Source organism: Marmota flaviventris, chromosome 12, assembly GCF_047511675.1.
Source record: "Marmota flaviventris isolate mMarFla1 chromosome 12, mMarFla1.hap1, whole genome shotgun sequence".
NCBI lineage: Eukaryota > Metazoa > Chordata > Mammalia > Rodentia > Sciuridae > Marmota > Marmota flaviventris.
Window position 1 is genome coordinate 51228485 of NC_092509.1, and position 27212 is coordinate 51255696.

The 27212-nt window shown below is 35.2% G+C and overlaps 1 protein-coding gene across 1 annotated transcript; it reads right to left on the minus strand.

The window, feature by feature from the left end:
- Positions 1 to 27046, minus strand: Fh (fumarate hydratase). The gene is made up of 10 exons (XM_027928484.2): positions 26876 to 27046; positions 21640 to 21774; positions 18660 to 18770; positions 16240 to 16416; positions 13661 to 13843; positions 12069 to 12234; positions 6892 to 7095; positions 5311 to 5438; positions 2756 to 2909; positions 1 to 196 (listed from the first exon to the last, which is right to left on the minus strand). Exons 1-10 carry the CDS (start codon positions 26999 to 27001, stop codon positions 54 to 56), a joined length of 1527 nt encoding a protein of 508 aa, XP_027784285.2. The 5' UTR covers positions 27002 to 27046; the 3' UTR covers positions 1 to 53.
- Between the last annotated feature and the right edge of the window lie 166 nt (positions 27047 to 27212).

Genomic DNA, 27212 nt, shown 5'->3' on the forward strand with positions numbered 1-27212 from the left:
TGATTTTTAAAATTTTATTTTACATGTTTATTTTTATCATAAATTTATTTCAATCACTTTGGACCCAGCATGTCCTTAGGCTTTACCCATTCGTCAAACTGCTCTGCTGTGAGATAGCCAAGCTCAATAGCAGTTTCCTTTAAAGTTGAACCTTTTTTGTGTGCAGTCTTAGCAATCTTTGCTGCCTTGTCATACCCTGAAGAAAAAATAGACAACACCAGAGTTAATGAAATTTGGTTTTCTAAAGCAAAATGTAATACTGCTTACTTGATATTGATGCTAGAAGTCTTCTTTAATGACATATTCCAAAAATTTTTAAAAAGTATTAAAAGTGAATATCTTGATAATTTACTTCTCATATAGAATAAAACCTTTACTTGTTTTAAGGTATAAAGACTTGAACATACCTCACTTTAAGTAGCACATGTCCTCCTACATTGAAATTGTCCATTAACTTAGGTATTTCACAGAGAAAACAAAAAAGAATATATAGCACCAAGACATAAAAGTACACCGTTACATTTTCTCCAACAACATGTTTAACCAGCAATAATTATCTTTCTAAGAAAGCATTAATGGGTTTGATGCTCCAGTCCTGCAGAAAGTGTACATAGTACTATAACAACTGGCAACTAGCTCTGAGGGGTGAGAAATCCCCTCAGTGAAGGAGGAACAGCCAGTGCTCTCAGGAGAGACATGCCTTCCAGCAGCAGTTCTCTTCTGAGTTTCTACTGCAGTGGCTTCCATGCCCTGGCCTCTCCTCAGACATTACAAGGATACAGTGGGGCAGTATAGCAGAAATATATACCTGTATAAAAGATCACAGGTACATTGCTGACTTCAGAATTATTTGCTTTAAAATGAAGTTAGGAATTGGGCATTTGGCCTTGTAGTCTTGACTTAATATAACTTTTTTAAAAATTAGAAGAAATAAATGACCACCACCACCACCAACAACAAGAACAAATCAGAAGGCAAAAGCAAGAATGAAAATGAAAACAAGGTAGGAGGAAAGACCAAAAAAACAAAGACCAGGGGAATATGACCCAAGGTAAGAAGGCTGCTGAGGCAATATGATTAACAACCCAGTAAGGTGTTAAATGTCTATATGCAATTAATCATCACCTATAATACAAACTACTAAGATGGTTGATTTTATTACTGAACTGAATTTGTGAATGATCAACATGTTGTAAAGGGCATTTACTGACCAGAGTAGCTTTGAGAAGAATTCTCATGTGAAACTCAAGAGGATGTCTACGCATGAATGCTCACTACTTTTAGTCCTCAAGTTCCACGAGATAGTATTAACAATTAGTCTGTTACACATCTAGGCCATGGAGAAGCCATGATTTGGAGGGCTGTACGGCTCAGGCTCTGTCAACTAGTAAGGAAATATTTGCCCATTTTATTCTTGTATTGCCTCTAATAAGTCTTTTTCTCTCACTTTAAACTAATGTCATTCAGTTTTAGATACTTCTAATTTTAAAAAGTTTTGGCAACATGTTCTGAAGTAAAGATCTGAGGAAATATTTCTCACAAGAACCTTTTATCAATCCTTTTGCATCTTTTCAGTTGAATGTTGATGTACAATTTTAATGGATCAAAATATCATTACAAATACTATACCAAAAAAAAATCACATTGGGCTCAGGGCTGCCTAAAACAGTCAAATGAGCTCTAATATTGTAAAAATGAAATTTTAGCTTTTTGGGAAGCTGAGATATAAAATCTGCCTTGAAAGTTCATAATTATATAAGAATGCTTTAAAGTAGTATTCATAACATGATAAGACTACAATGGTAACTTATTGTTCTAAAACAGAAAATCAAAGACTATGTTAACTTCAGCAGAAAGAAGGGGTTTGACTTTTTTTGGTATTAGGAATTGAACCCATGGGTGCTTAACCACTGAGCCACCTCTCCAGCCCCACCCCCACCCTTTTTTAAGTTTGACACAAGGTCTTGCTAAGTTGCTTATGGCTTCACTAAATTGCTAAGGCTGGCCTCACACTTGCAATCCTCCTGCCTCAGCCTCCTGAGCTGCTGAGATTACAGGTGTGTGCCACCATGCCTAGTGAGGGTTTGGCCTTTTATAAGTCACAACATAAAGCAATGAATGCCTTAAAACCTACAAAATAGCCAATCCAACAGGGATCGCTATGGTCAGTATACCATACAGGTCTGCTTCTATACAAAACGAAACAGCTACAATTCTGGAAAGACTTGCAATACAAAAGCATGGTTTTATACATAATATTTCCTTTTTTTTCCATTCTCTAAAAGCAATGAATATATAACCTTCTTTCTATTACTTGGCAGCTTTCCATATCTGAACTGGATAAAAACAACGAAATTGAAGTATTATAGAGCATCTGTGAAGATAAGCAGATTCATTCCTTGTGGATAATCAGCCAGTGCCACCTAGTGACATTACCAGCTGGAGGTCTTACAGAGAGCCTTCCCAAAGTACCTGCATATTGAGTTTCTGAAGCCATTTAAATACATTTAAAATATTACTTTTGAATATTATATTTAAAATAAAATGAAATATAATGGATCACGTTTTGAAAGAACTATGTCACCATAGAAGTTATAAATATATAAAGTATCTTTTAACACAATTTCAAGTATTTTAAGAGATTTTACTCAATGTCCAAAAGGAATTTGCTATCCACAAACATTGATTTGGAATTCTCTAAAAATGTTTCAGCTTTTAATTTTACATTCAAAATGGCATTATTCTTTATTCTTACCAATATGAGGATTAAGAGCAGTCACCAACATTAGAGATTCGTTCATTAGCTTGTTGATCCTGTCTGTGTTGGCCTGGATCCCCACCACGCAGTTTTCTGTGAAGGAAACTGAAGCATCCCCTAGCAGCCTGGCTGAGTGTAATACATTTTTAATCTTTCAGAGAGAGAGGGAGGGAGGGAGGGAGGGAAAGAAGAGGAAGAGACATTACTATGCTTATTATTATTATTTTTTTTAACCAATGACACATATTGTCTGCTGGCTTATTCTCAATGTATAATTCAACAAGCATATAGCACTCCTAAAAACTGTAAGGCCCTACACCCTAAAAACCAAATTTGAGGGCCAGGCACTGGCACACACCTGTAATCCCAGTGACTCAGGAACCTGAGGCAGGAGGATGGAAAGTTCAAGGCCAGCCTCAGCAATTTAGTGAGACCCTGTCTCATAAGAAAAAAGAAAAAAAAAAAGGACCAGGGATATAACTCAGTGGTAGGCTGTGGGCATAGAAATTGAAAAATTATTGCCTTATTAGAGGCAATACAAGGATGAGATGGGCAAATACTTCCTTACTAGTTGACTGAGCATAAAATACAAGATCACCCATGTTGAGTATATAAAACAGGTATGAAGAGTTGGTGATCATAGTAAAAGAGGAATTAACTCCAGCTACAAGAACTGATGAAGTCCTACTTGACACAGAGGATTGGATACCCAGAGACAGACAAAATAATATTCCATGAAGGAGGAAACAGATGCAGAAATTTAAAAATTAAGTATATGCTTGAAGCAACTGGTCCAGTCAGGGTTTCCCAGTTCTTAAAGATCAACAAGGGTTTGTTTTGTTTTGTTTATTGGTTCTTTTTAGTTATGTATGACAGTAGAGTTCATTTTGATATAATTTTACAATCATGGAATATATCTTGTTCTAATTAAAGATCACCAAGGTTTTTATACTTAATAAAACAGATATTCCAGTCACCTTAACTTTTCATATAATTTATAATATGAAAGTAATTGGTAAGTTTTACCAATTGCTTCTTTTTATAGTATTTCCAATATAAACTAAGATATATTCACATCTTAATAGCCTTTTGTCTAAACTCAAGGGTACACTTCCAACAGACTCTAATAGAAGGCACTAAACTTTAAAAGTTTAATTTGATACTTGTCACTTTATTACATGGCAAATGTTGATAATCTTGATTTGTTTTCTATTAAAACAAAACAAGAAAAAAATTTAAAAGATTACTAAGACAACATTTTCTTCTTTCTTCTCTTCCTGTCTCCTCTGAGGCTTTCTTTCATTGGTTTTACCTTTTCTATGTGCCTTGGATATCTATCAAATGACTTACTGAAATCCAGACACCAAGTGTCTGTATCATTTCCCTTAAACTAACAGGCCCATAACTCAACACAAAACATGAAATAAGAGGACTTGGTATGACTTTTTTTTTTTTTTTTTAAATTCAACTCATGCTTGATAAATTATAAAAATCCAACAATGATTGCTATGTGCCTATATATGACATATAGCTGCTATGCAATCTTACCTGGAAGGAAAAGTTTACGAGTCTGAATTCTACTGCAGGTTTTTTATTTACCATTAGAACATACACTGCAGATGGGAAAAATCTGTCTTGTTTACTATTTTATTGTAAGCACCCAGTACAGTGCATGATATGGAGTAGAAGCTGATAAATATTTAGCGAAACTGAGAGAATACACTTAATATTTGTCATTTGCATGCCTATCAAATTAAGATTAGATTTTACACTGTATACTAATAGAAAATACGCCTCTAAAATATTTTAGATATAACAATACTTGATACAAATGAAGTTCTAAATAGTGATGCAGCTTCATTATCTGAAGCTAGGAAAAAATGGATAAAAGATGATAATATTTTGTTCTATCTCTGGAAAAAATGAAAAAAGAACAATTCTGATAGATACAATGTTTCCACTAATGTAGAAGAGGTAAAACCAATGAAAAAGAATTTGACTTGGGATAGGAAGAGAACTGGGGAGAAAGAAAGAAGATTGTTTCAACATCAGATGATGTTCAACATCAGATGATGCAAGAGAAGAACTGTGGGATGTCTGTTGAATTGAAGAGGTCACTAATGATGGGAGAACAACTCAGGTGCAAGTGGAAGGCACTATGGACTTGTGGGAATCATAGCATAAATGAAAGTGACTGTGGGGTATTCCTTCAAGATTGAATCTGAAGAAAGGAGGAAGCAAAAGCACAACATGAGAAGGAGGCAGGCTTTTAATTTTTTAAACTGAGGAAACTTGAACTTACTTCTAGTGAAGAAACCTATACTACTTCAGAATTTTTCTACCTATTAAAAATGCAAACTGTCAAATCACTTGAGCTACAAGTCACTTAATTCCTAATATTTAGGGTTACTCTTCTAAGAAGTACTTGATTTCCAATTGCTACTCTTATCATATAATTATCTAATGAGGAAACTCTAGAAACTTAAGGAGAAACAACAACAATGACAATTAGCTTTTAATCAAAATCATTAAAAACTGAATTTAAAGCTTACCATCATTGGCTTGAAAACATTCAATTCAAAATGTCCATTGCTGCCTCCAACAGTAACAGCGACATGATTCCCCATGACTTGAGCTGCAACCATGGTCATTGCTTCACACTGAGTAGGGTTCACCTTGCCTTCAAGGAAACCACCAGTGACAGAATACACATCAAATGCGCTCATAATTTCATGCATCACTTTAAAATTATGTTTTATGTCAAATAATCAGGCCAAGGAGGAAGTCTAATTTCATTAAATAAAAGACATATAAAAAAGACCAATTTAATGAAATAAACTGACTAAAGAAAGAGAGATGAGTAGCCACAAAACTGAATCACTCGATGACTAATGAGAAACTACATCTAATACATTATAGTTCTCCACTATCGTGGTTTTTATTCATGTTATGGAGCCAAGTACACAATACACAATCGGAAATATGGAGACTCTACCTTCATGGAACTTGGTTAGGAAAAAAGCTGGCAATTTCATAGACATCGGGTAAATAAAGAGAAATATACGCTGCTATGGGAACACTTATAAAAGAGGAATATCACCAACACTTGGGAGGCTTCCTGTCAAGCTGAAACTCTGCTATCTACCACGAGTCTCTGGAATTCCACCACCCTGGGAATGTCCCTCCAACAAGCTTCTTCTAACCAATGCAAGTTAACACATTGGGAAGATACCTCCTTTATCTGTGACTCTCCATTTCTCTTTTAGGAAATCACCTTGGATTTGCAATCAAGTAAATCCACATGTCATTTGTCAATATGAAATACTTAAAAACAAGATATTCTCTTGATCTATTACAGGCACAGATTTAAAACAATCAACTGTCAGACCATTCTTTCTCAATATTAAAAATTACTTTTGTCAGTTTTAGACTGATGTATATTGGCCTACAGAGGACTTTAGGAATCTCAATTCTATCATGTGATAAATACTGCCACCTCAACTTTGTTCCAGTATGATCAGCATGTATTTTCTGCCTTCACCTTCAATCACTAGTACAGTGCTGAATGGGTAGAATCCTTCACCTTCAAGATACTCCTCCAGACCAGACTCAACTCATTAGTCATTCCTTAAATGTTACTATTCATCCAGCTGTATTCAGTCACCAGCACTGTTCACACTTCTCCATTGAAACCAATGATTATCAGGTAAGTCTATCAAATGACTTACTGAAATCCAGACACCAAGTGCCTGTATCATTTCCCTTAAACTAATAGGCCCATAACTCAACGCAAAACATGAAATAAGAGGACTTGGTATGACTTTTTTTTTTTTTTAATTCAACTCATGCTGATCATTTAAAGCACCCTATTCTAGAATTCTCTTTGCTTTGGCCTGTGAAGGACAGAACTATTACATACCTTCAAATAAGAGAACTGAAATATAGCTGCTAACTTTTTCCTAACTTGTGAGGTGATGTTCTTAGAAATCCTGATCCAAGATAGCCCACACAAGCATTTTGAAACAAGTGTGTCTTGTGTTTCCCTGTCTAACTATGGGATCACATTCTAAAGTTGAGAATGTCTGGGATTTTATTTAAATTCCAGTTCCAACCTTTACTAGCTATGTGATTACCTGGCATGATACTGCTTCCTGGTTCATTTTCAGGCAAGATCAGTTCTCCCAGACCAGACCGAGGACCAGAACCCAGAAAACGAATATCATTTGCTATCTTCATCAGACTGCATGCAGTAGTGTTCATGGCTCCACTGAGTTCCACCAAAGCATCATGAGCAGCCAGAGCTTCAAATTTATTTGGAGCAGTAACAAAAGGTAAGCCTGAAGAAAAAATAGCCAACCTGGGTGAACAGTAAAATAAATAAGTCTGTCTACTTTCAACAAGTTAAACAAAGTTTCAGTACCTGAAAAGCAAAAATACAACCGAAGAGATAGCCTTTTTAACAAATGGTGCTGGAAAAATTGGTTCTCCATAGGTAGAAGAATGAGGACTTTTATCTCCCACCCTGAACAATAGTCAACTGAAAATGAATCAAAAAACCTAGGAATTAGACCAAACCATTGACACAGGGTCAACACTCCAACATATGGGCACAGGCAATGACTTTCTCAATAGGAATCCTAACACTCAGGAAATAATGCCAAGAGTTAATAAGTACGATGGCATCAAATTAAAAAGTTTCTGTACAGCAAAATAATTAGGAATGTGAATAGAGAACCAACAAATTGGGAGAAAATCTTTGCTACTCTTTGACAAAGAATTAATCATCGAAAAACTTAACACCAGCTGGGCACAGTGGTGCACAACTGTAATTTTAGCAACTCAGGAGGCTGCAGCAGGAGGATCACAAGTTCAAGGTCAGTAGATCACAGTTTGAGACCAATTCTCAAAAGAAATACAAATGGCCAACAAATATTTGAAAAACTGTTCAACACCATTAGCAATTAGGGAAATACAAGGAAAACTACCCTGAGATTTCATCTCACTCCAGTCAGAACTGCAGCATCAAGAATACAAACAGCCAGGCACAGTGGTGCACACCTGTAATCCCAGTGGCTCGGGAGGCCAATGCAGGAGATCAAAGGTTCAAAGCTAGCCTCAGCAACTTAGCAAGAATCTGTTTCAAAGTAAAAAATAAAAGAGGGCTGGGATGAGGCTCAGTAATTAAGCACCCCTGGGTTCAAGCCCTGGTACAAAAAACAAACAAACAAAAGCAAATGCTGAAAGGCTATGGAGAAAAAGGAACACTTCTGCACTGATGATGGGATTGTAGATTACTAAAATTTCTGTGGAAATAAATATGGAGGTTCCTTAAAAGGCTAGGCATGGAACCAACAGATAAGTGGCCAGCTATACTACTTCTCACTATTAATCCTGAAGTAGTAAAGTCATCATACTTCAGTGATACATACGTACCCATTTACAGTAGCACAATTCACAATAGCCAAATTACGGAACCAGCCATCAACAGATCAATAGATAAAGAAAATGAGGCATATGTACACTAAGCAGTTTTATTCAGTCATAAAGAAAAATGAAATTGTCATTTGTAGGAAAATGGATGGAACTTGACAACATTATGTTATGCAAAATAAGCCAAAACTCAGAAGGTCAAGGGCTGTATGTTTTCTCTCTTATGTGGAAGCTACAGAAGAAAAGGAAAAGAAGTGTAGGGAGTCTCATTAAAATTGAAGGGAGACCAGTAAAGTAGGAGAAAGGAACCAGGGAGAGGGAGTAGGAGAAGGAAAGGGGAAATATTGGGGAATGATATTGGCCAAAAATTAAATATTGTTATATTATGTGCACATATGAATACATAACAACAAATCCCACCATTATTTACAACTATAATGCACCAACAAAAAAATATGGAAGAAAAAACAATACAACCAAGGGCTAGGGGTATTGCTCAATGATAAAATGTGTTCTCTAGCAAGTATAAGGCCCTGGGTTTGATCCCTAGCATTGCAAACACAAAAACTATAAATATTCCCAAAGAGAATAAAAATTGTACTTCAGAAAAAATGTTTAAGGTTTAAACTTTATGTAGATTTAAGAAGTCCTAAAAGAATACAAAGAATCTAGCACCAGAACATTTAAAGGATGAAATAACAAGTACAACAAATATACTAGGAAAAAACCACTACTGTAAAACTGTACTGCCAACATGTGTATAATGCCTGACTACTCTTGAGTAAAAGTGAAAAGTGAACGAAATCCACTCCACTTTACTCCACACTCTGTTCCTAGTATTGTTGAGTTTTTGTTTTTTCTTTTTTTGGTACCAGGGATTGAACTCAGGGGCACTCAATCACTAAGCCACATCCCCAGCACTACTTGGTATTTCATTTAGAGACAGATTCTCCACTAAGTTACATAGTGCCTTGTTCTTGCTGAGGTTGGCTTTGAACTCTAGATCCTCCTGCCTTCAGCCTCCTGAGCCACTGGGATTACAGGTGTGTGCCACCACACCTGGCTCTAGTACAGTTTTAAAAAATTTCTTTGTCCACTTTATTCTGTTCCATTTTTCCCCTCTAGCCAGGGGCCAAAAGATCTCCCTGAGAGAATAAGAAACAAAAATGAGTTAGATGTTCTTAGTCACTCCCATGTCAATTTCAAAAACCTACTTATTCTAAACCTTAAAAATACAGTTGTTGTTTTTTGTTTGTTTGTTTGTTTTTAACTAAAATGTGATTTAAAAGAAAAAAACAGCTAGTATACTTGAACATGTATTGTATAATTATCTCCACACTAACCCTCTGGCAACATCTATATATTAATAAGACTTTTCTGTAGAGAACAACTTGGCTGTAATAACAGTAATCATTATTCAGACTACAGTACTCAACTAAAGGAAACAAATAATTTAAAAAGATCTAATAATTTAAAGAAATATCACAACATTACATTTTAAAAAAGAAATTAAGCCTGTCTACAACAAATCATTCAAAAGTTATTTCTGCCAATTTTGAAACTTTCACTTCAAAGCAGTTTCAAAGAGAAAATAACTGAATACCACCAGATAGTAAACAAAGTTAACACTGCTATTTTAACTGCATGCTATATGAACTCCTATATAGAAAACCTTTTAAAAGTAAAGGGATTAGCCAGGTGCAGTGGTGCACACCTGAAACAGGAGGATTGCAAGTTCAAAGCCAGCCTCAGCAATGGTGAGGCGCTAAGCAACTCAGTGAGACCCTGTCTCTAAATACAATACAAAATAGGGCTGGGGATGCGGCTCACTGGCCAAGTGCCCCTGAGTTCAATCCCTAGTACCAAAAAAAAAAAGAGGGGGGGGGGGGAGGATTAACAGCTTTTGAAATGAATATAAAACATGTTTGATAGAAAAATATTTATTTTTCAAAAACTATTTGGTGCATTATAAATAGCTGGATTCATTATGCTATATTTGTACATAATTTGATCAACCACATTCCCTAGTACCTTCCCCTCCATCCTCCCTTTAATCTACTTACTCTATTCTACTGATCTCCCATTACTACCATTTTAATTAGTGTATTGTAATTACATGTAAAAATAGGATTGTGGTATAACTGTTCATGGACATGGCATAATTTTATAGATTTAATTTGCCAGTACTTCCTCAAACCTCCGGCATCCTTCTCTGCTACCCTACTCATCTCCCTTTTATTTAGATTGCCCCTCCCCCTTTAAAAAATTCCTTTCTTTCTCTCTACCTTCTACATACAAGAGAAACCAATAAGCCCTTGACTTTCTGAGTCTTCTTTCACTTAACATGATGTTATCCAGTTCATCTGTTTACTAGCAAATGCCATAATTTTTCTTTATGGCTGAGCAAAACTCCATTGTGTATACATGCCACATTTCCTTTATTTGTTTGTCTGTTAATGGGAACCTGGGCTGGTTTCATAACTTGACTATTGTGAACTGGGCTGTTATAAACATTGCCATGTGTGTATGACAATAGTGTGCTGATTTTGTTCTTTTGGAAAATACCAAAGGATGGATGGGTCATATGGTGGGTCCATTTCTAGTCTTCTGAGGAATCTCCGTACTGCTTTTCAATGTGGTTATACTAATGTGCAGTCCCATCAACAATGTATAAGTGTACCTTTTCCCCCACATCCTTACTAGACATTGTTATTTGTATTATTGATCACTACTATTCTAACTGGAGTGAGATGAAAATTTAGTATAGTTTTGATTTTCATTTCCCTGATTGCTAAGGATGTTAAATATTTTTTCATTTATTCATTGGTCATTTACATTTCTTCTTTTGAAAAAGATGTCTATGTTGAGATCATTTGCCCATTTATTCATTGGGTTATTTGGTTTTGGGGTGTTCAGTTTTTTGAATTCTTCTTAAGAGTAGTTGGCAAAAGATTTTCTCCGATTCTACAGGGTATCTTCACACTCTTTTTTCCTTTGCTGTGCAGAAGCTTTTAAATTTGATGCCATCCCATTTATTGATTCTTGGTTTTATTTATTGAGCTTTTCAGGTGTCTAATTAAGGCAGTTAGTGCCTGTGCCAGTATGCTGGAGGGTTGAATCTGTTTTCTTCTAGTAGTTGCAGTGTTTCTGGTCTAATTCCTAGGTCTTTGATTCACTTTGAGTTGATTTTTACATAGAATGAGAGACAAGGATACAGTTTTATTCTTCTACGTCAGAATACCTAGTTTTTCTATCACCATTTGTTAAAAAGGCTCTTTTCTCCTACATTATGTTTTTGGTATTTTTATTAAGTATCAGATGACTGTTATATATACTTGTCTGTTCTATTCTACTGTAATCATGTCTGTTCTGATGCTAATATCATGCTGTTTTGTTACTATATCTCTGTAGTATAATTTGAGATAAGTTATCATGATGTCATCCCCCCCAGCATTGCTCTTATTGTTTAATTTTGCTTCGGGTATTCTGGGTCTTTTATTCTTCCACGTGAATTTTAGAATTGTTTTTCTTAGTTTTGTGAAAAATGTCATTGGTATTTTGATGAAGATCACCTTTAATCTGTGAACCACTTTTTGTAATATGGCCATTTTAAAAATATTAATTCTGACTATCCAAGAACATGGGAGGTTTTTCTATCTTTTAATGTCTTGTTCAATTTCTTCAGTGTTCTACAGCTTTCACTATAGAGGTCTTTCACCTCTTTGGATAGATTTATTCCCAGGGTTTTGTTGTTTTTGTTTTTGAGACTATTCTGAAAAATTATTTGTAAGTTTAAATTTTAAAAAATGCAAGGCAAAGATACCTAAAAATTACCTGAACTAGTACAACGAAAAAGTATACTAACTCACGAATCACTAACCTGTGAGTGCAGCTACTTTTGCAGCAACTTTTTCTGCAAAGCCGATTCTAGTATTTAAACCAGTACCAACAGCAGTGCCTCCAGCTGCAAGCTCATAGATTCTTGGCATGGCAGCTTTTATTCTGGCTATTGCATATTGTACTTGTTGAACATAACCACTAAATTCCTTAAAAGAGAAGAAAATTAAGGTGAGAATTTCCTAATGGCTTACAAGTTATTCTAACTATATTATGAAGTTTAAAAAAAAAATCAGACTACTAAATTATAAGGTACTCAAGTGGTATTTACACTATGTCAATTCATATGATGAGCAAAATACAGGGATAGATGAGGATTTATAAACCTATTAGAAAGGACAACATAGGAAATAAACTTTAAAAATGAACAACTTTACAATATTAAATTATTGTTTTTTTTGTTATTGTTGTGTCCCAGAAAACTTTGAGAAAAAACACTAAATATTCTCCCAAGGAAAAATACAAACTTCTTCATTTAATTTCAATTTAAAAACCTGAGAAGAAACATAAAGACATTTTACAGGGACCTGAGAAGCAAAGTGTCTCAGTGAATAGCATGAAAAAGAAAGAGTAGAGTTAAAACTACAGTGTCACTACAAAATTTAATTCTACTATCAATGTCACATTGGTTCCCAAAACATCATACACTTTAAACAACCATAAAATTTATCATGTTTAAATATAGCAAGGGCCTTATTAACAATTATGCAAGGACAAAATAAGCTGGGCAAGCCAAGGTATATAAGTACACTAAGTCTTTTCTTTCCTGCCTGAAGACATTTAAAAACCACAAACATTTTTGATTAGTACTAGGATTTCATACTGTTCTAACGAAAACATTTTAAAAGATATAATTCTTTTCAGGGAAACCTGATCATGTGACATAATATCATATGTGCACATGCATCTACACATGTACAGAGGTTGGATTCACTCATGGAGTATATTTTGATTAGGGAAAAAGGCAAAAACTCAAAAGACAATTTTAATAAAAGCAACTATAAATGCTTTTGATAAAGTCAAACAAAAACAGAATTTTCTGTCAGGATAGGTAGAATGATGATTTTATATAGATGATTGAGTCAGGGCCCTAATGAACATGGTTTTCAACACGTGATGCATTTAAAAAAAAAAAAAAGGAAAAAAAATAGAAGCCAGAGAGAAAAGTAGTTTCAAACACATATATAGTTCCTCCTTAGAAATTACACATGGTATTAAGAGTCAATGATGGAAAGAGAAATGAGACATGGCTTTAAAACGCAACTTTTCTTTATTGTACAGCTCAGAAAACTGAGCCATAGAAGGCTAACCACTTTTCCTAACGTCACATATCTCACACAGAACAAAAACCTGAACCTGAGCAGTCTAACTTGAGGGTGGCTCACTGCTAATACACTTTGCTCCTTTCCTAAGGGAAAGCTATTAAAAATTACTGATCGGTTAACACAGAACAATCTCTGTCACTGAATTTAAATGTTATAAATTTGGTCTTTTAAACCAGTAAGACTTTGAAGGTGATACAATGGCCATTTTTATCAATTCCTAAATTGAATAAAATGATTCAAACTCCTATACCTGCCCAAGAGTAAGTGGAACAGCATCCTGAGTGTGAGTACGCCCAATTTTGATGATCTGTGCAAACTCTTTGGATTTTGCATTAAGAGCATCATGTAGTTTCTGTAGTCCTGGTAACAGTACTTCATGGACCTCTACTGCAGCAGCAATGTGCATTGCTGTGGGAAAAGTATCATTGGAGCTCTGTTGGAAATTTTTCAAAAGGAACATAAAATGTTAAATCATGAGCAACAGAAAACAAATGAGTATCTCAATCTCAAAAAAGAAACCTCACTAAATGATAATTTCAGAACTGGCAATATGTAATAATTACATTTAATGTGGCAAGTTAGATCACTTAAGTCAAATAAGAAGCATCCTAGTTCTCAGAACTGTATTATATACAAGTATATTGGGTGTATTACATATTATAACCAAGTACATTTAATGTGTTAAGTATTTGCTCACTAGTAAATGACAGCAAAACAAAGTAAACAACTGTATTTGATGATAGTTAATATCTCCTTTCAATTAAATAGTACATCCAATCTTCCACATGTATTTATTAAACTTCAGGAGAGTTCTATGGGGTAGGTCATTACTTTAACAATAGGAAAGTCAAGTTCTCAAAGAAATGACAATGGCTTGCCAAAATACTCAGGAACTGGTAAAATAGACCTAACCAAATAGTGTCTACTCAGTACTCTTTCCTCAACTATTGATCCTGTACTTTAAAACTATGTTTTTTAAAATTATGGAAAATAGTAAAACACAATGGTAGGATAACCATTACAATGAATACTCATGGACCTAAACTCAGCAATTATCAATATACTCAACATACTGTATGTAGTCAATCTTGTATCATCTGTTACTCTACTCTATCCTCTCATCTTACTACACACACTGTATTATTCTGAAACAGATTACAGACTGCAGAATATAAAATAAATTCACATTTAAAGGTGAGTACTGAATCTGAAAAATCCTTATCCAATAAACTCATGTAAAAAGCTTTCGTCTTAATACTTTACAATATATTATACTATACCCAACACCCAGATCCTGGTTTCTAAGTATCATTTTTCAAAAAGGTTGCCCAATAGTTCTTTGGAAACGTCAGTTTCTAGGGTAAGGGCAAGGGAAATCTAAGGCAATAAGCCAGGAATATCTTACAGGGCCAGAAAGTAAGAAAAAAAATAGTGACATGATTTAGAAGACGTAAGAATCAACTCAATAGGTTCCTAAACAGATAATTTAAGCAATAATATAAATATCAAAAGTACTGGATTATAAACAATCCATGAATCCAAACTGAAAGACATAATTGAATAAGTAAATAAAATGGGGAAGGATAAATTTTTCTTACCAAAAAAAAACAAACTTGAATTAATAAATGTAGAAAGAAGGAAAATTGAAAATCACTTTTAAAATATCATGAGTAGTAAGTGCTGTAGGCAAGATTCATTGACGAAGGCTAAAATAAACAGGCAAAGTTTCAGGAGAAAGAAGGTATTTGCATAGTCTTGAAGTATCTCTATTAATTAATGTGGTGATTATAACACATGTACAAAATTTCTTCAATATTCCATCCTCTAGGAACTAAGCTCAAGTGTAGTGCCTGGAATGAAGGCAGGACTTAATACCTCATTTTTAACAAGTAATGTATGGAAGAGGAAAAATAGTAATTTAACGGTGGAGATTTTATTAAGAATCACCATAACCAAATAACTAAGATTAACATCAACAGTATTAATTCATGTTGCTATCTTGCACCCCTGATATGATGCAATAAGAAGGGTCCTTACCTTGTATGACAGTCTTGCCCAAAGTTCATAACCTCAGTCTAATCATGAGAAAACACCAGACACACCAAAACTAAAGGACATTCTACAAAATACCTGACTACTATTTTCAAAAGTATAAAAGGGACCACTATGGTATAAATGTCAATGTTCCCCCAAAATTCCCCTGTTGAAATGCTAAATTCCAAAGTGATGATATTATCTGAGGACTTTCTAGGTATTTTGTTATAGCAGGCTTAAGGGACCGAGGTAAAAGAATAAGAAACAAGCACAGATAAGAAAAATTGAAGGGATATGCAACTAAACGTAACATGTAGTCTGGAATGGATCCTGGAAGACAAGAAAAAAAAAGGACCTTGGTGGAAAAATGGGAAACCCTAAAAATAATCTCTTAAAAAAGTCTGTTGTTTGTGAGTATTATATTTATATTAATTTCTTAGTTTTTATTAATGCATTGTGGTTATACGTTTTAATATTAAGATTAGCAGGTGAAGGGAGTAAAGAAGTTCTTTGAACTATCTTTGCATTTCTTTTAATAGAAGTCTGAAATTATTTCAAAATAAAGAATTTAAAACTAGATGCGTCAATAAAAATATACAAATACAGTACAGAAGTGTTAAAAGCAATTTTTATAAAGTTTGTGACAAAGAACAGACCCCTAAAAGAAATTCAGGAAACGTTAGAAGTCTTTTCCACTAAAGAATAAAGCAAATACATTCACCTTATCAAAGACCTTACAAAAATAATCTCAGGCATACTTTTCAATTTGCAATGAAAAAAAGAAAACATACTGACCTGGCTTTTATTAACGTGGTCATTGGGATGCACAGGGTTCTTGCTGCCAAGTTCACCTCCTAACATTTCAATTGCTCTATTGCTAATGACTTCATTTACATTCATATTTGTCTGGGTTCCTGATCCAGTCTGCCATACCACAAGAGGAAAATGATCATTTAATTTACCTTCAGCTACCTGCAGGAAAAAAAAAATGTTAAAAATTAGCATTTTTAAAATAAGAAATAATATTCGGGGATTTTAACTAATTATGATTAAATCAGATCCATTTACAAAAAAACTATTTTAAAGATGTTTATTTATTTCCATCTGTTAAATGACTTGTTAAGGGTTCCACAGCATTTGAATGCAGTTGTCCCACAATTCTAAGCTCCTGTAACATCACTTTTCCAACCACAGACACTTTAAAAATGAAATGTTATATATTCTGAATAGTATGACAACTCACTGACTTCAACTGAAAACTGAAGCAAAGTCATTTTTCTTATTTTTCTCTAACTGCCTCCTCTAATAGAAGGCCACCTGTTAAGGCAGACAAATAGTCTTTAGATACATTTATTGTTAAGAAGGAATATCCAACAGATGTTACCACCAGAGTCAGCAGGATAATGAATTAGGGACTTGAAAATGTGAGTTCACTAATAGCTACTTCATTGCACAGATGTCCAATGATTAGCAACTGCCAAATGTAGAAACAAGCACTGCCCAGATTTGCCCCTATTTTTGTCATATTTTTATACTCTCAGCTTATGTGTTAGTCTTTGAATTATAAGCTTCCTAAAAGAGTGGGTTCTGAAATGATTTTAGCTTAAAAAGTCAGAATGCACTTGACAAATCTACACTGAACAACTGGTTCATTTTTAAATAAAACTGTTTCTATCTAGTTATATAAAAATAGGTGATTAGTGCAGATAATTCTGAGAACCGAGGAAAGAATAATAGTCATTTTAGTTCTATCCTACAGAAATAATGGCTATTAGCTTGTTGGCATCTGCTTCCAATGTCTACCTCCCACAATGGGTACATGTGCATATAGTTGGCCCTCAGTATTTGTGGGATTGTGCTATATTACAATAGCACAGAATAAAAATATTTGGAAAAAAAAAAAAGAAAGAAAATTATATTTGTACCAAACATTTATAGACTTTTTTGTTTGTCATTCTCTAAACAATACAGTATAAAAATAGCATTTACATAGTATTTACGTATAACAGAGATGATTTAAAGTGTATGGGAGGATGTGGCTAGGTTATATATCTGACTTCACCATATGTGAAGGATTATAAAAATAATTTCGCAAAATTTCCTATTTCTCAAAAAGATTTGTTCTATGCCAATCTTTAAAGAATTAATTTTCTATGATTCATAATATAACAATATAAATGCAATTTACATAAGCAGCTGTTATGGTTAGACACATCCAATTTATTTTTATTATTACATAGCACTATAATGAAAAACACTGTTACCTTCTAATTATTTCCTTAAGACAATGTTATTAGTAGAGTAGTGAAATTATATTCTTGATATGCATTATCAAATAATCAATTAGTTTTAAAAGGAATCATTTATTCATGAGATAAGAAATCAAATATAAAGCTTACTGTCTTTTCAAAACATTTTCTTTCCTTTTTTTTGCAGTCAGTGAGAATTTAACCCAGGGGTACTCTACCACTGAGCTACATCCCCAGGTCCTTTTTAACTTTTTATTTTGAGTCTCACTCAGTTGCCCAGGCTGGCCTTGGGAACTTTCATTCTGCTGCCACAGACTTCCAAATAGCTGGGATTACAGGCACCCAACATAATATAACAACAACTAAAGTCAAGAAGCTTAAAGGACATAAAATAATCCAGAAATTCTGCCACAATATAGTATTTTAAGCACCATATTAATATCCTCACCAAACAACAATGCAGCCATCTTATCTGGAAATTCATTAACTCAAGAATTCAGTGCCTTAATTTGCTGCTAAGTAGATGGAACTAAGTGAAATAGGCCAATTCCAAAAACCCAAAGGCCGAATGTTCTCTCTGATATGTGGATGCTAATACACAATAAGGGAGGAGGGAGGAGGGAAGAACAGAAGTTCTTTGGAGTAGACAAAGGGGAATGAAAAGAAGGGAGAGGGGATGGGAATAGAAGAGAAAGTAGAATGAACTTTGCTATGTTCATATATGAACACGACCAGTGAACCTCCACATCATGTATAAACACAAGAATGGGATCCTAATTAAAATAATTTCTACTCCATGTGTATATGTCAAAATATACTTCCACTGTCATGTGTATCAAAAAAGAATAAAAAAGGGGAAAAAAATTTAAAAAGGATTCAGTGCCCTTTCCTATTAGCAGGGTTTATCAATACCAATGGAAGATACAAGTCCCATGCCATTAAGCCAATATAGTTATCACCTCCTACCTCATCTGCTGCCTTCATTATTGCATTAGCAATCTTTGGATCAAGACCGTAATCCTGATTTACTTCAGCAGCGGCTAGCTTCAAGATGCCAAAAGCTTTAATAACTGGGATCTAAAATATTAATCAGAAAAATACTTCAAATTTGCAATTTTAGGTAAGCACGAACATTATTTTATGTAGTTGCAAAACTGTACCTAAAACAGTAACTTAATTAACACAATGATCCTCAAATGTTTAGAACAGAGAAAGATTACAGATAAATACATAATGAACCAAAAGAACTAAACAAAAGCAAATATATTGAGTCTTCACATATGTGTATGTCTCACATACCCATACACATGCACATTCATATTCACATATAAACTATTCATTTTAGTTTTTTATATGTATACACTACAATTCTTATTTATTTCACATACTATGCATTCAAAACAAATAGTATTCACTCATTTCCCAGCAAGAGCCATTATTTTTTCTTGCAAAATATGAAATATGATGCCACAGTATTATCACTATTGAGATAACCAGTTGCTGAATGGCTATCATCTTACCCCAAAACCAATAAACAACATAGTCTAGTTAGTGAAGATGTGACAGTCAGTAAGTCACTAGAAATTTCTCTCATATTTTTGTTTTTAAATCAGATATATAAATATCTCTATATATGAGATACATAAATATGTATCTTTATACTTTCATTTTTTAGTATGCAAATCTTTTCATTTCTTTCTTTTACTATTTTTTCCACTGGGGATTGAACCCAGGGGTGCTTAACCACTGGGCTACATCCCTAGCCCTCTTTTGCATTTTATTTAAAGACAGGGTCTCACTGAGTTGCTAAGTGCCTCGATAAATTGCTGAGGCTGGCTTTGAACTCTTGATCCTCCTGCCTCAACCTCATTAGTCACTGGGATTACAGGGGTATACCACTGCATCTGGCCAAGTCTTTTCATTTTCTAATACAAATTACTTCAGCAAACTTGAAAAGGATAAATTGAATAAATTTAGATGGGATTTCAATGAAAAAACTTGATTTCTGTCAGAGAATTGACCTATGAATTCTTACCAAAATTAGTAACATAGACTGTGGCACAGATCCCAAGTCAAGTTTGAAAGAACAGAAGGGAGAAAAGGAAGTGAGGAAGAGAACAATGAATTTATAAAACTATAGTTTTATAAATCTATAGTCCTTGATAGAGAATCAATGTGGAAAAAACAAAGAAAAGTAAAGAATAAGATATATTAAACATATACACCTGAACCACAGTGATTATAAGCTGAGAAGCAAACAGAAAAAATAAACGATTTTATTTTGAATTATAAATAACTAAAATTAAAACATGTTTTACTCAAACAAAATGGAGACAAATGGCTAACAACTGATTAGAAACTTAAAACATTTAAACATGAACAAACAACGTGTCAAATCACCACCTAATTATAACCAAATGCCAAATAACACTGACTATGTGAATGGACAGATTGACCCTAGTGTTAATGGACTCATAAAAATAAGACAAGGTTATAAGTTTTACTAAATACAATAAGATAAATTAGCACAGTACATCACGGGGGAGAAAAGAAGAATCATGATAATCTACTCACATTAGAAATTCATAATCTCATTACCTCTGGGCCTTTCTACCAAGATCAAGTATAAAATCAATAATCTTTTTTGGGTTTGTTTTCCTCTTAGACCTCAGGTATAAAGAGATGGGTTTAATCATACTATTAAGTTCAGGATACACAGAGTCTAACATTTAATAAAGTTCAGGAAATTAATATAGATGAGGTCATATGTGACTAAATTGATTCCCCAGGCAACAATCTCACAGACATATAATCTGAATGTCTGCCCTGTCTTCTAGAGTAAAAGCAGCAAACAATGTACCCTTAAAACCACACAACTTGCTGATTAAAGCAGGATAATAAAAAAATCCCAGGTGTTGACTTATACAGGAATATTTCAGGGTTAGTTTCTATCTTTGCTACTCAAACACGGAGCCTGACCCTATTTACTTCATCACAAAACAGGCTATCCATGGCAATGATAAAAAAATTTCTTCAAAGATTTAGTCCCCTGTCACAAAATTCTAAAACCAAGTCAAGATTTGGTCTTGAAGGCTTAGTCATGAGTTAAAATATGGAAGTTAAAATTATTCAGGATAAAAAGTAGATTCAGAAGATAACTGGTAAACAATAGCTCACCGGATGAAGCCTGCTACTTCTAGGCTTACTAACCTATCCTGCAATCCTGCATTGACTATTTTTCATACTCCGGTTGGACTCCATTAGGATATGTAATATATTTCATCAACTCTTTTCACAAGTTAAAATCTCTGAAATCAAGATGCATCTCATAATCAGTGACATATCACAACTTTCGCTTTTTCTTTTTTAGTGGTATAGCTGGTCCATCTTCTATTTGATGGCATCTCACATTTAATGAAATGTATTAGGAAGTTTTTTAATCATTTAATCATTTGGGTGGCATTGAACAAGTTCGTATTATCTATTAGCTGGAAATTGATGAGTAGTAATGTTTTAGGGTAAGTGTGTAGTGGACACTTTTCTGAGAACAAAAATCAAGACACAAAGTAAAAAATTAAAGAAAAACCCTAGTTTTACATCAGTAAAATGAAAAAAGAAATTGAATATTCAAATAAAAATTGTTTGCAAACTGTAAAATTCTAGCAAAAATCTATAAACATCCAGTAAAAATAAAAAGATAATCATTTAGTTCTATCAAGAATTTAAAATATTCAAAGTCATGGCTAAAAAATAATAGCATATTAAAACTTCAAAAAGTTATCTGTCATTTTAATGAAAGAAAACAAGTTTTTATTCATGAAGCCAGTTTTCTTAATAAACCTAAATTTAACTGTGTAAAATATTTATTTTTGAGGTAGAGTGATCCATTTGAATATAGCCCCTAGTTCATCTAAAATAAGCCAACATTTTCACAAAAGCCACTTACTGGCATGCGTTCTGTCACACCTCCAATCTTAAAGTTCATTGTAGATCTCACAGTCTGGGCGCCATAATATTTATCATTTGGGACTTTCAGTTCACCAAAGGTATCATATTCAATTCGGAAGGAATTTTGGCTTGCCTAAAGACAAGGAGAAGATGCTATTACAACCTGAAAGAAACCCAGTATCAAAAGCAATAGCATCTTATGAGCTATAAGGAAAAAGAATAGAAGTAGCACATAATTTTGACCATAAATTTTGTTTTTATTCTCATTCCGCTCCCTGCTTTCAGATCTTTCCTTGAGAAATTGATAAAGTATTAATGCAGATGTTAAGGACAGACTACAGAATTCAAATACTATGCAGATGACAAATACAAGAAAAATATTTGAACTACAGCAGTAATCTTTTCCACTTAGCAGTGTGCCTACTGTGTACTGGTCAAGATTGGGCTAATTCGAACCTAATCTAATTTAATGTTCGTTTCACTGGAACTTTTGCAGAATAACAGTTTGAAATTTGTAAACATATTTTTAAAAAGCTCAGATATGGTCTACAAACACTATGTATGAGCATAGTATAACAAATAGTTCAGACCTTGCAATCAGACAGCTCACCACTTAGTAGCTGTGTCACCTTCTCCAAGTCAGCTTTTCTCATTTATAAATCATAATAAATGTACACACAAGGGGAGATGAGCTATGTCAGTTCAATTAGGTGGATATCATTATACACCAACTTGTCTCCCACCCTGTAAACCATATGCACAAATATAAATATTTTACACTGCAGTCTTTGTTTTGGATACTATAGGCAGAAATCTTTGTATGTTAAAAGATACTTTGAAACAATAACATTAGCAATGACAACAGCACCAACCAAGAAAACTGAGGTCCTTCTTTCTCTTCATTATCTTGTTAAAAAAGAGCACCAAAAGGCTGGCTCTAGAGAAGGTAAACTGGTTTTCATCATTGGTTTGTGAAATCTAGTTTGATTTCTTAAATTTATATCATCACTTTTTTTGTGTTCAAAATTATATTTTCATCATAAAACAGACATTGTCCCCTAAAAACAGGTTATTATGATAAAATTCAGAACCATTCATAGTTACTCAGAAAGATTTAGGTGAATGAGTTTCAGTTCTGTTCTTCAGTTTAAACCTTTGTGTAATTACAAATCAAGAAATAATAGTCTCAATCATATCTTAGGATTTTGACACCAATCAATCATTAAGAAAGTACAGAAGTCATTTGTGGCTGAAATCCCAATCTCAGCAAACACTTCAAAAAATACACTTCTTTATAATAATTTTAAAATCCCAAATATGCAAAAAGAACAAACACTGGGTCCAGAGAAGTGGCTCAGTGGTAGAATGCTTGCCCAACAATGCACAAAGCCCAGCACCACAAAGTTTGCAGTAGCTTAGTTAGCTAGTAACAAACTATCCTGAAAACCAAAGAGTACTCTGTATTTAACCCAAGAGAATATATAGGTTGTACAAACAGGTAAGACAGAAACAGAAGCAGTGCTGCAAAACATTATTGAGGCTATGTATAACAAACCTAAAAAGAGGGTTGAATCCAATGCATAACAGAAAGATAGAGTGTGTCTTACAAAAATGATGCCTGTATGGATATATGTTTCCTGGGGTATGACTACTCTAACTGTATTTCAATGATCTGAATATGTTATTTTGAAAGGTAGAAGAACCTCCTGAAGGGAACAGCAGGATGTATGTGATATTCCACTTAAGAAACCACTGGTTCACACTAAGAAAATTAGAAAGATGAGATCATTTATATTCTATCAGAAAGTTGCACTAAGTACCAGGAATTAGCAAAAACCGTCAGAGGAGGTGATACCTATGTGGGTGATACCTAGAATCTGTTAGATAAACACACATATAAATAGAGGAACACTGAACTTGGTTAAGGTTGTAGTGGAGCCCCTGGCCCTAAAACAGGGAAAAGAATAAGTTTCCTGTTCTTTGTTTCGCATGTGAAGGCGAGAAAACCACCGAAGTCTGAATCAGCCTTGTGGACTTCCACCAAAGTCTGAATCAGCCTTGTGGGCTTCCTGTCTATCTGCCCTCATAGAGCACTTGGGACAGATTGTACCTACTGATTAGCTGGCCAAGCTGGGCCTTGCATGAGCAATCTGCAAAACCAGACCTAGTTTGCTTAAGGCTGCCCGAAACCGCTTCCTGCAGTAAAGAATGTGTGTATGTGTGCGTATGCTTAACCCAGAGTATGGGAGGATATATAAGGGGGGGGGGGGGGGGGGTGGGAATAAAATCTCTCTCTCCTGGATGAAGAACCTTGGTGTCCTGTGTCTTTTAACCTCGCCGTCCCTCGCCGGACTCGGCTCTTTTGGCCGGACGCGGCAAAGGTAATTACAAAGTTTCTTCAAACATTTTTTTTTAATGAAGAAAAAACCTTTATATCATGATTCAGTATATAAACATATATGCACACAAACCTGAAATAAAAATTCCATGAAACAATTTATACCATGTACTCTTATTCTATCTTTTGTTACTCTATTAAAAAAATAAATAAAACCAATGCTGGGCTGGGGATGTGGCTCAAGTGTTAGCGCGCTCGCCTGGCATGCGTGCGGCCCGGGTTCGGTCCTTAGCACCACAAACAAACAAAGATTTTGTGTCTGCCGAAAACTAAAAAAAAATAAATATTAAAAAATGTTTTTTCTCTCTCTCAAAAAAAAAAAAAACCCAATGCTGGTTATTCACTCCCTATATTGATTTCACAAATTCCCGAGTTGACCTCAGGTTTGAAAAACACTTGTATGTTTTCAAAATCTTCTCATATTGTCACATGTATAACCTGTTCCCAGTGGCCTGGGACTTAGAGAAAATTATCAACAATGAATGTCATCTCTAAAAATGTTTTTAGTTCACACAATATGAGCATTTTGGTCTTTTTGGAAACTGTCTTCATATGCCACAATTTAGAGAGCAGAATTTCAAGGAAAAGGCAGCTGCTTTAAGAATTAATGCCATGATTTTAAGAATTAAACCAGTAAGGACAGGGCAAGCATAAAGGTGGGAATTTCCATTTGTTTCAGGGACATCCCTATTTATTTATATAAAACTACTTCCCTCCTGGGGAATGAGTGAGTGATGTGTCCAGCATTCACCACAATAGGATTGCTCTGCAGCCTAGAAATACCAAGTATTTGTTAACAGCCACTAACCCCAGTGACCTCAGGTTCTCCTCTCCAAATCTGCATGATAGGCTAAACAGAAAGGTCAGCCAAAAAATACAGACCCCTAGGGCCTGTAAGATGTCCCTATGCAAATTCATGGATAAAATTTAACTAAACCATGGTTATTTCATGAAAACAATGTAAAATGATTTTCAAGCTGGGTTTGGTGGCACTCACCTATAATCCCAGTGCCTTGGGAGACTGAGGCAGGAGGATCACAAGTTCAAAGCCAGCCTCAGCAACCAAGCAAGACTCTGTCTCAAAATAAATATTAAAAAGGGCTGAAGATATGACTCAGTGGTTGGTTAAACACCTCTAGGCTCAATTCCCAGTACAAAAAAAAAAAAAAGAGGTGCGATTTATTCCTCATGCAAAAGGACTTAGTAGATAAAAACTAACTTCATTGTGTTGTTTTCAGATTCTTTGTGAAAGACTGTTTGGTCTTAAAACATAGAGGACCAAGTCTCAAAATAGGCAAATATACAGTAAGTGGTTTATTGATATTACATGGTAATACAAAATATTTATCTTTCAGACTTTATGGCCATCCTGAAAAATCATCAATGAAATGACCTTCAAAAAAATGGAGAACTTCCCCATCCACAAAGTAAGATCACAGCTGGTCTCCCTATTAAATATTCTCTCAAGACCTTTTTTCTCCTTTGTAGTATTAGAACTCTGGGGGAAAAAAATCTATCCCCATTACCACCCTAAAAGCAAGGTAGGGCTATTTTTGACACCTACTCTAAAAGGATATTCATAAGGTCTCCTGCTTCCTTTACATAAATTAAATAGTTAAGAAATGAATTTTTAAAAATTTAAAGATTCTAAAATTACTACAGCAGGTAGTTCCAGGAATACAAAAGCATCCTAGACTTTGTAGTTTTGGGTATAGTGATTCCATTGAAGCATCTTCCAGTTTATTGTCCAGGAAATATCTTGGCCCTAGATGAAGCATATTTAATGAATACTCACTAAATGGTATTTTCCCATGTACAATCTTGCTGAATAGCTGTAATTACCTCAATTTTGTACACCTGTGGAAACAAGTGCAAAGACAATTTGCCCCAAGTCTTAACTTTTTGAGTAGTAGAGGATTTGTAATCACATCTGGGATTGCAAAGCACATGCTATCCTTTGGTGTAGTAAAGAACTGTACTCTTCTTAAAGCATTATTAATTTCTGGAACCTCCTAAATTATAATTAAATTCTGGAACTTTTCCTAGCCAAACAAAACAAAAAAACCCAAACACGCACACACTCACGAATTTAATGTTTTTTAAAGGCTGAATTACTTCTAAGGTGACATTGTAACGATCAAAGAGCTCGTTAAAGTAAGCATGTCATACTTTGAACTTGGAACTTTTAAATTCCTTAGCTGCCTTTCTAAATCAAAAGTACTGATTCAGCTATAGTGAGGTCCTATCCCATCTCCTCAAACATGCTGTTCACGGATTTCTGGGTTTTACAAACATAATGGTTTCGGGAAACCTTATTAGCCTACAAATTTAACAATCGCAAGAGAAATATAATTTTAAGTTCCTAAGACTTCTACTCCTTTGGAGGGCCTGAGAGCAGTCCAAAGCACCCTTGCGGACCAAGAGGCCAAAGGATGAGCACAGAGCCAGTGTCAGCTAGCCCTCTCCCCGCATCCTCCTCCTAGCCCAGCATGGTCCACGAGGTAGCGCCGGGTTGGGACCCAGGCAAAAATAGAGGGAAAGCAGCAAAGGCGACTGAGGCGTGGTACCCCCAAACGAGAGTGGGCTCGCCCGTTGGAGTTGAGGGTAAAAGCCACGCTGGCCCGGCAGAACCTCACCGCCAGGTCCCCGGGCCCTCGGGGGAAAGTTCCTTCCCCGCGCTGAAAAAGCGTCAGAGTGGGAGGCGGCCACACTGGCGCGGGCGCAGAACCGAGCTTCCCGAGGCAACCCTCCCGCCAGCCCGCGGGCGTCCAGGCCGACTACAGCGCTGACTGAAGGTCACCGCTGCAAGGCCGACCCACGGGCCGCCTGCGCTCACCATTCGAGCGGCGTTCAGGGGCCGGAGTGGGAGGACGGCCACGCCACCCAAGCCAGGAGCTAAGGCAGCAGCTGGGTTCCGCAGGAAGCAACTAGACCGCGCGAGGAGCCGCAGGGTTCGATACATGGTTGCCGCCAGAGCGTGGGCGGAATTTCTGTGCGTCTGTGGCCACGCCTCCGCGCCTGCTGTCAGAGCCCAGTCTGCCCTCAGTCCTATCCAATCAGCAGCCTGAAGCCGAGTTGGTGGGGCGGGACTAATCGTGAATGGCCAGGACCGAGTGAGGAGGCGGGTTAACTTCCTTAGGGTTGTAGTGCAGATTTTTAAGCGTTTGGGTTTA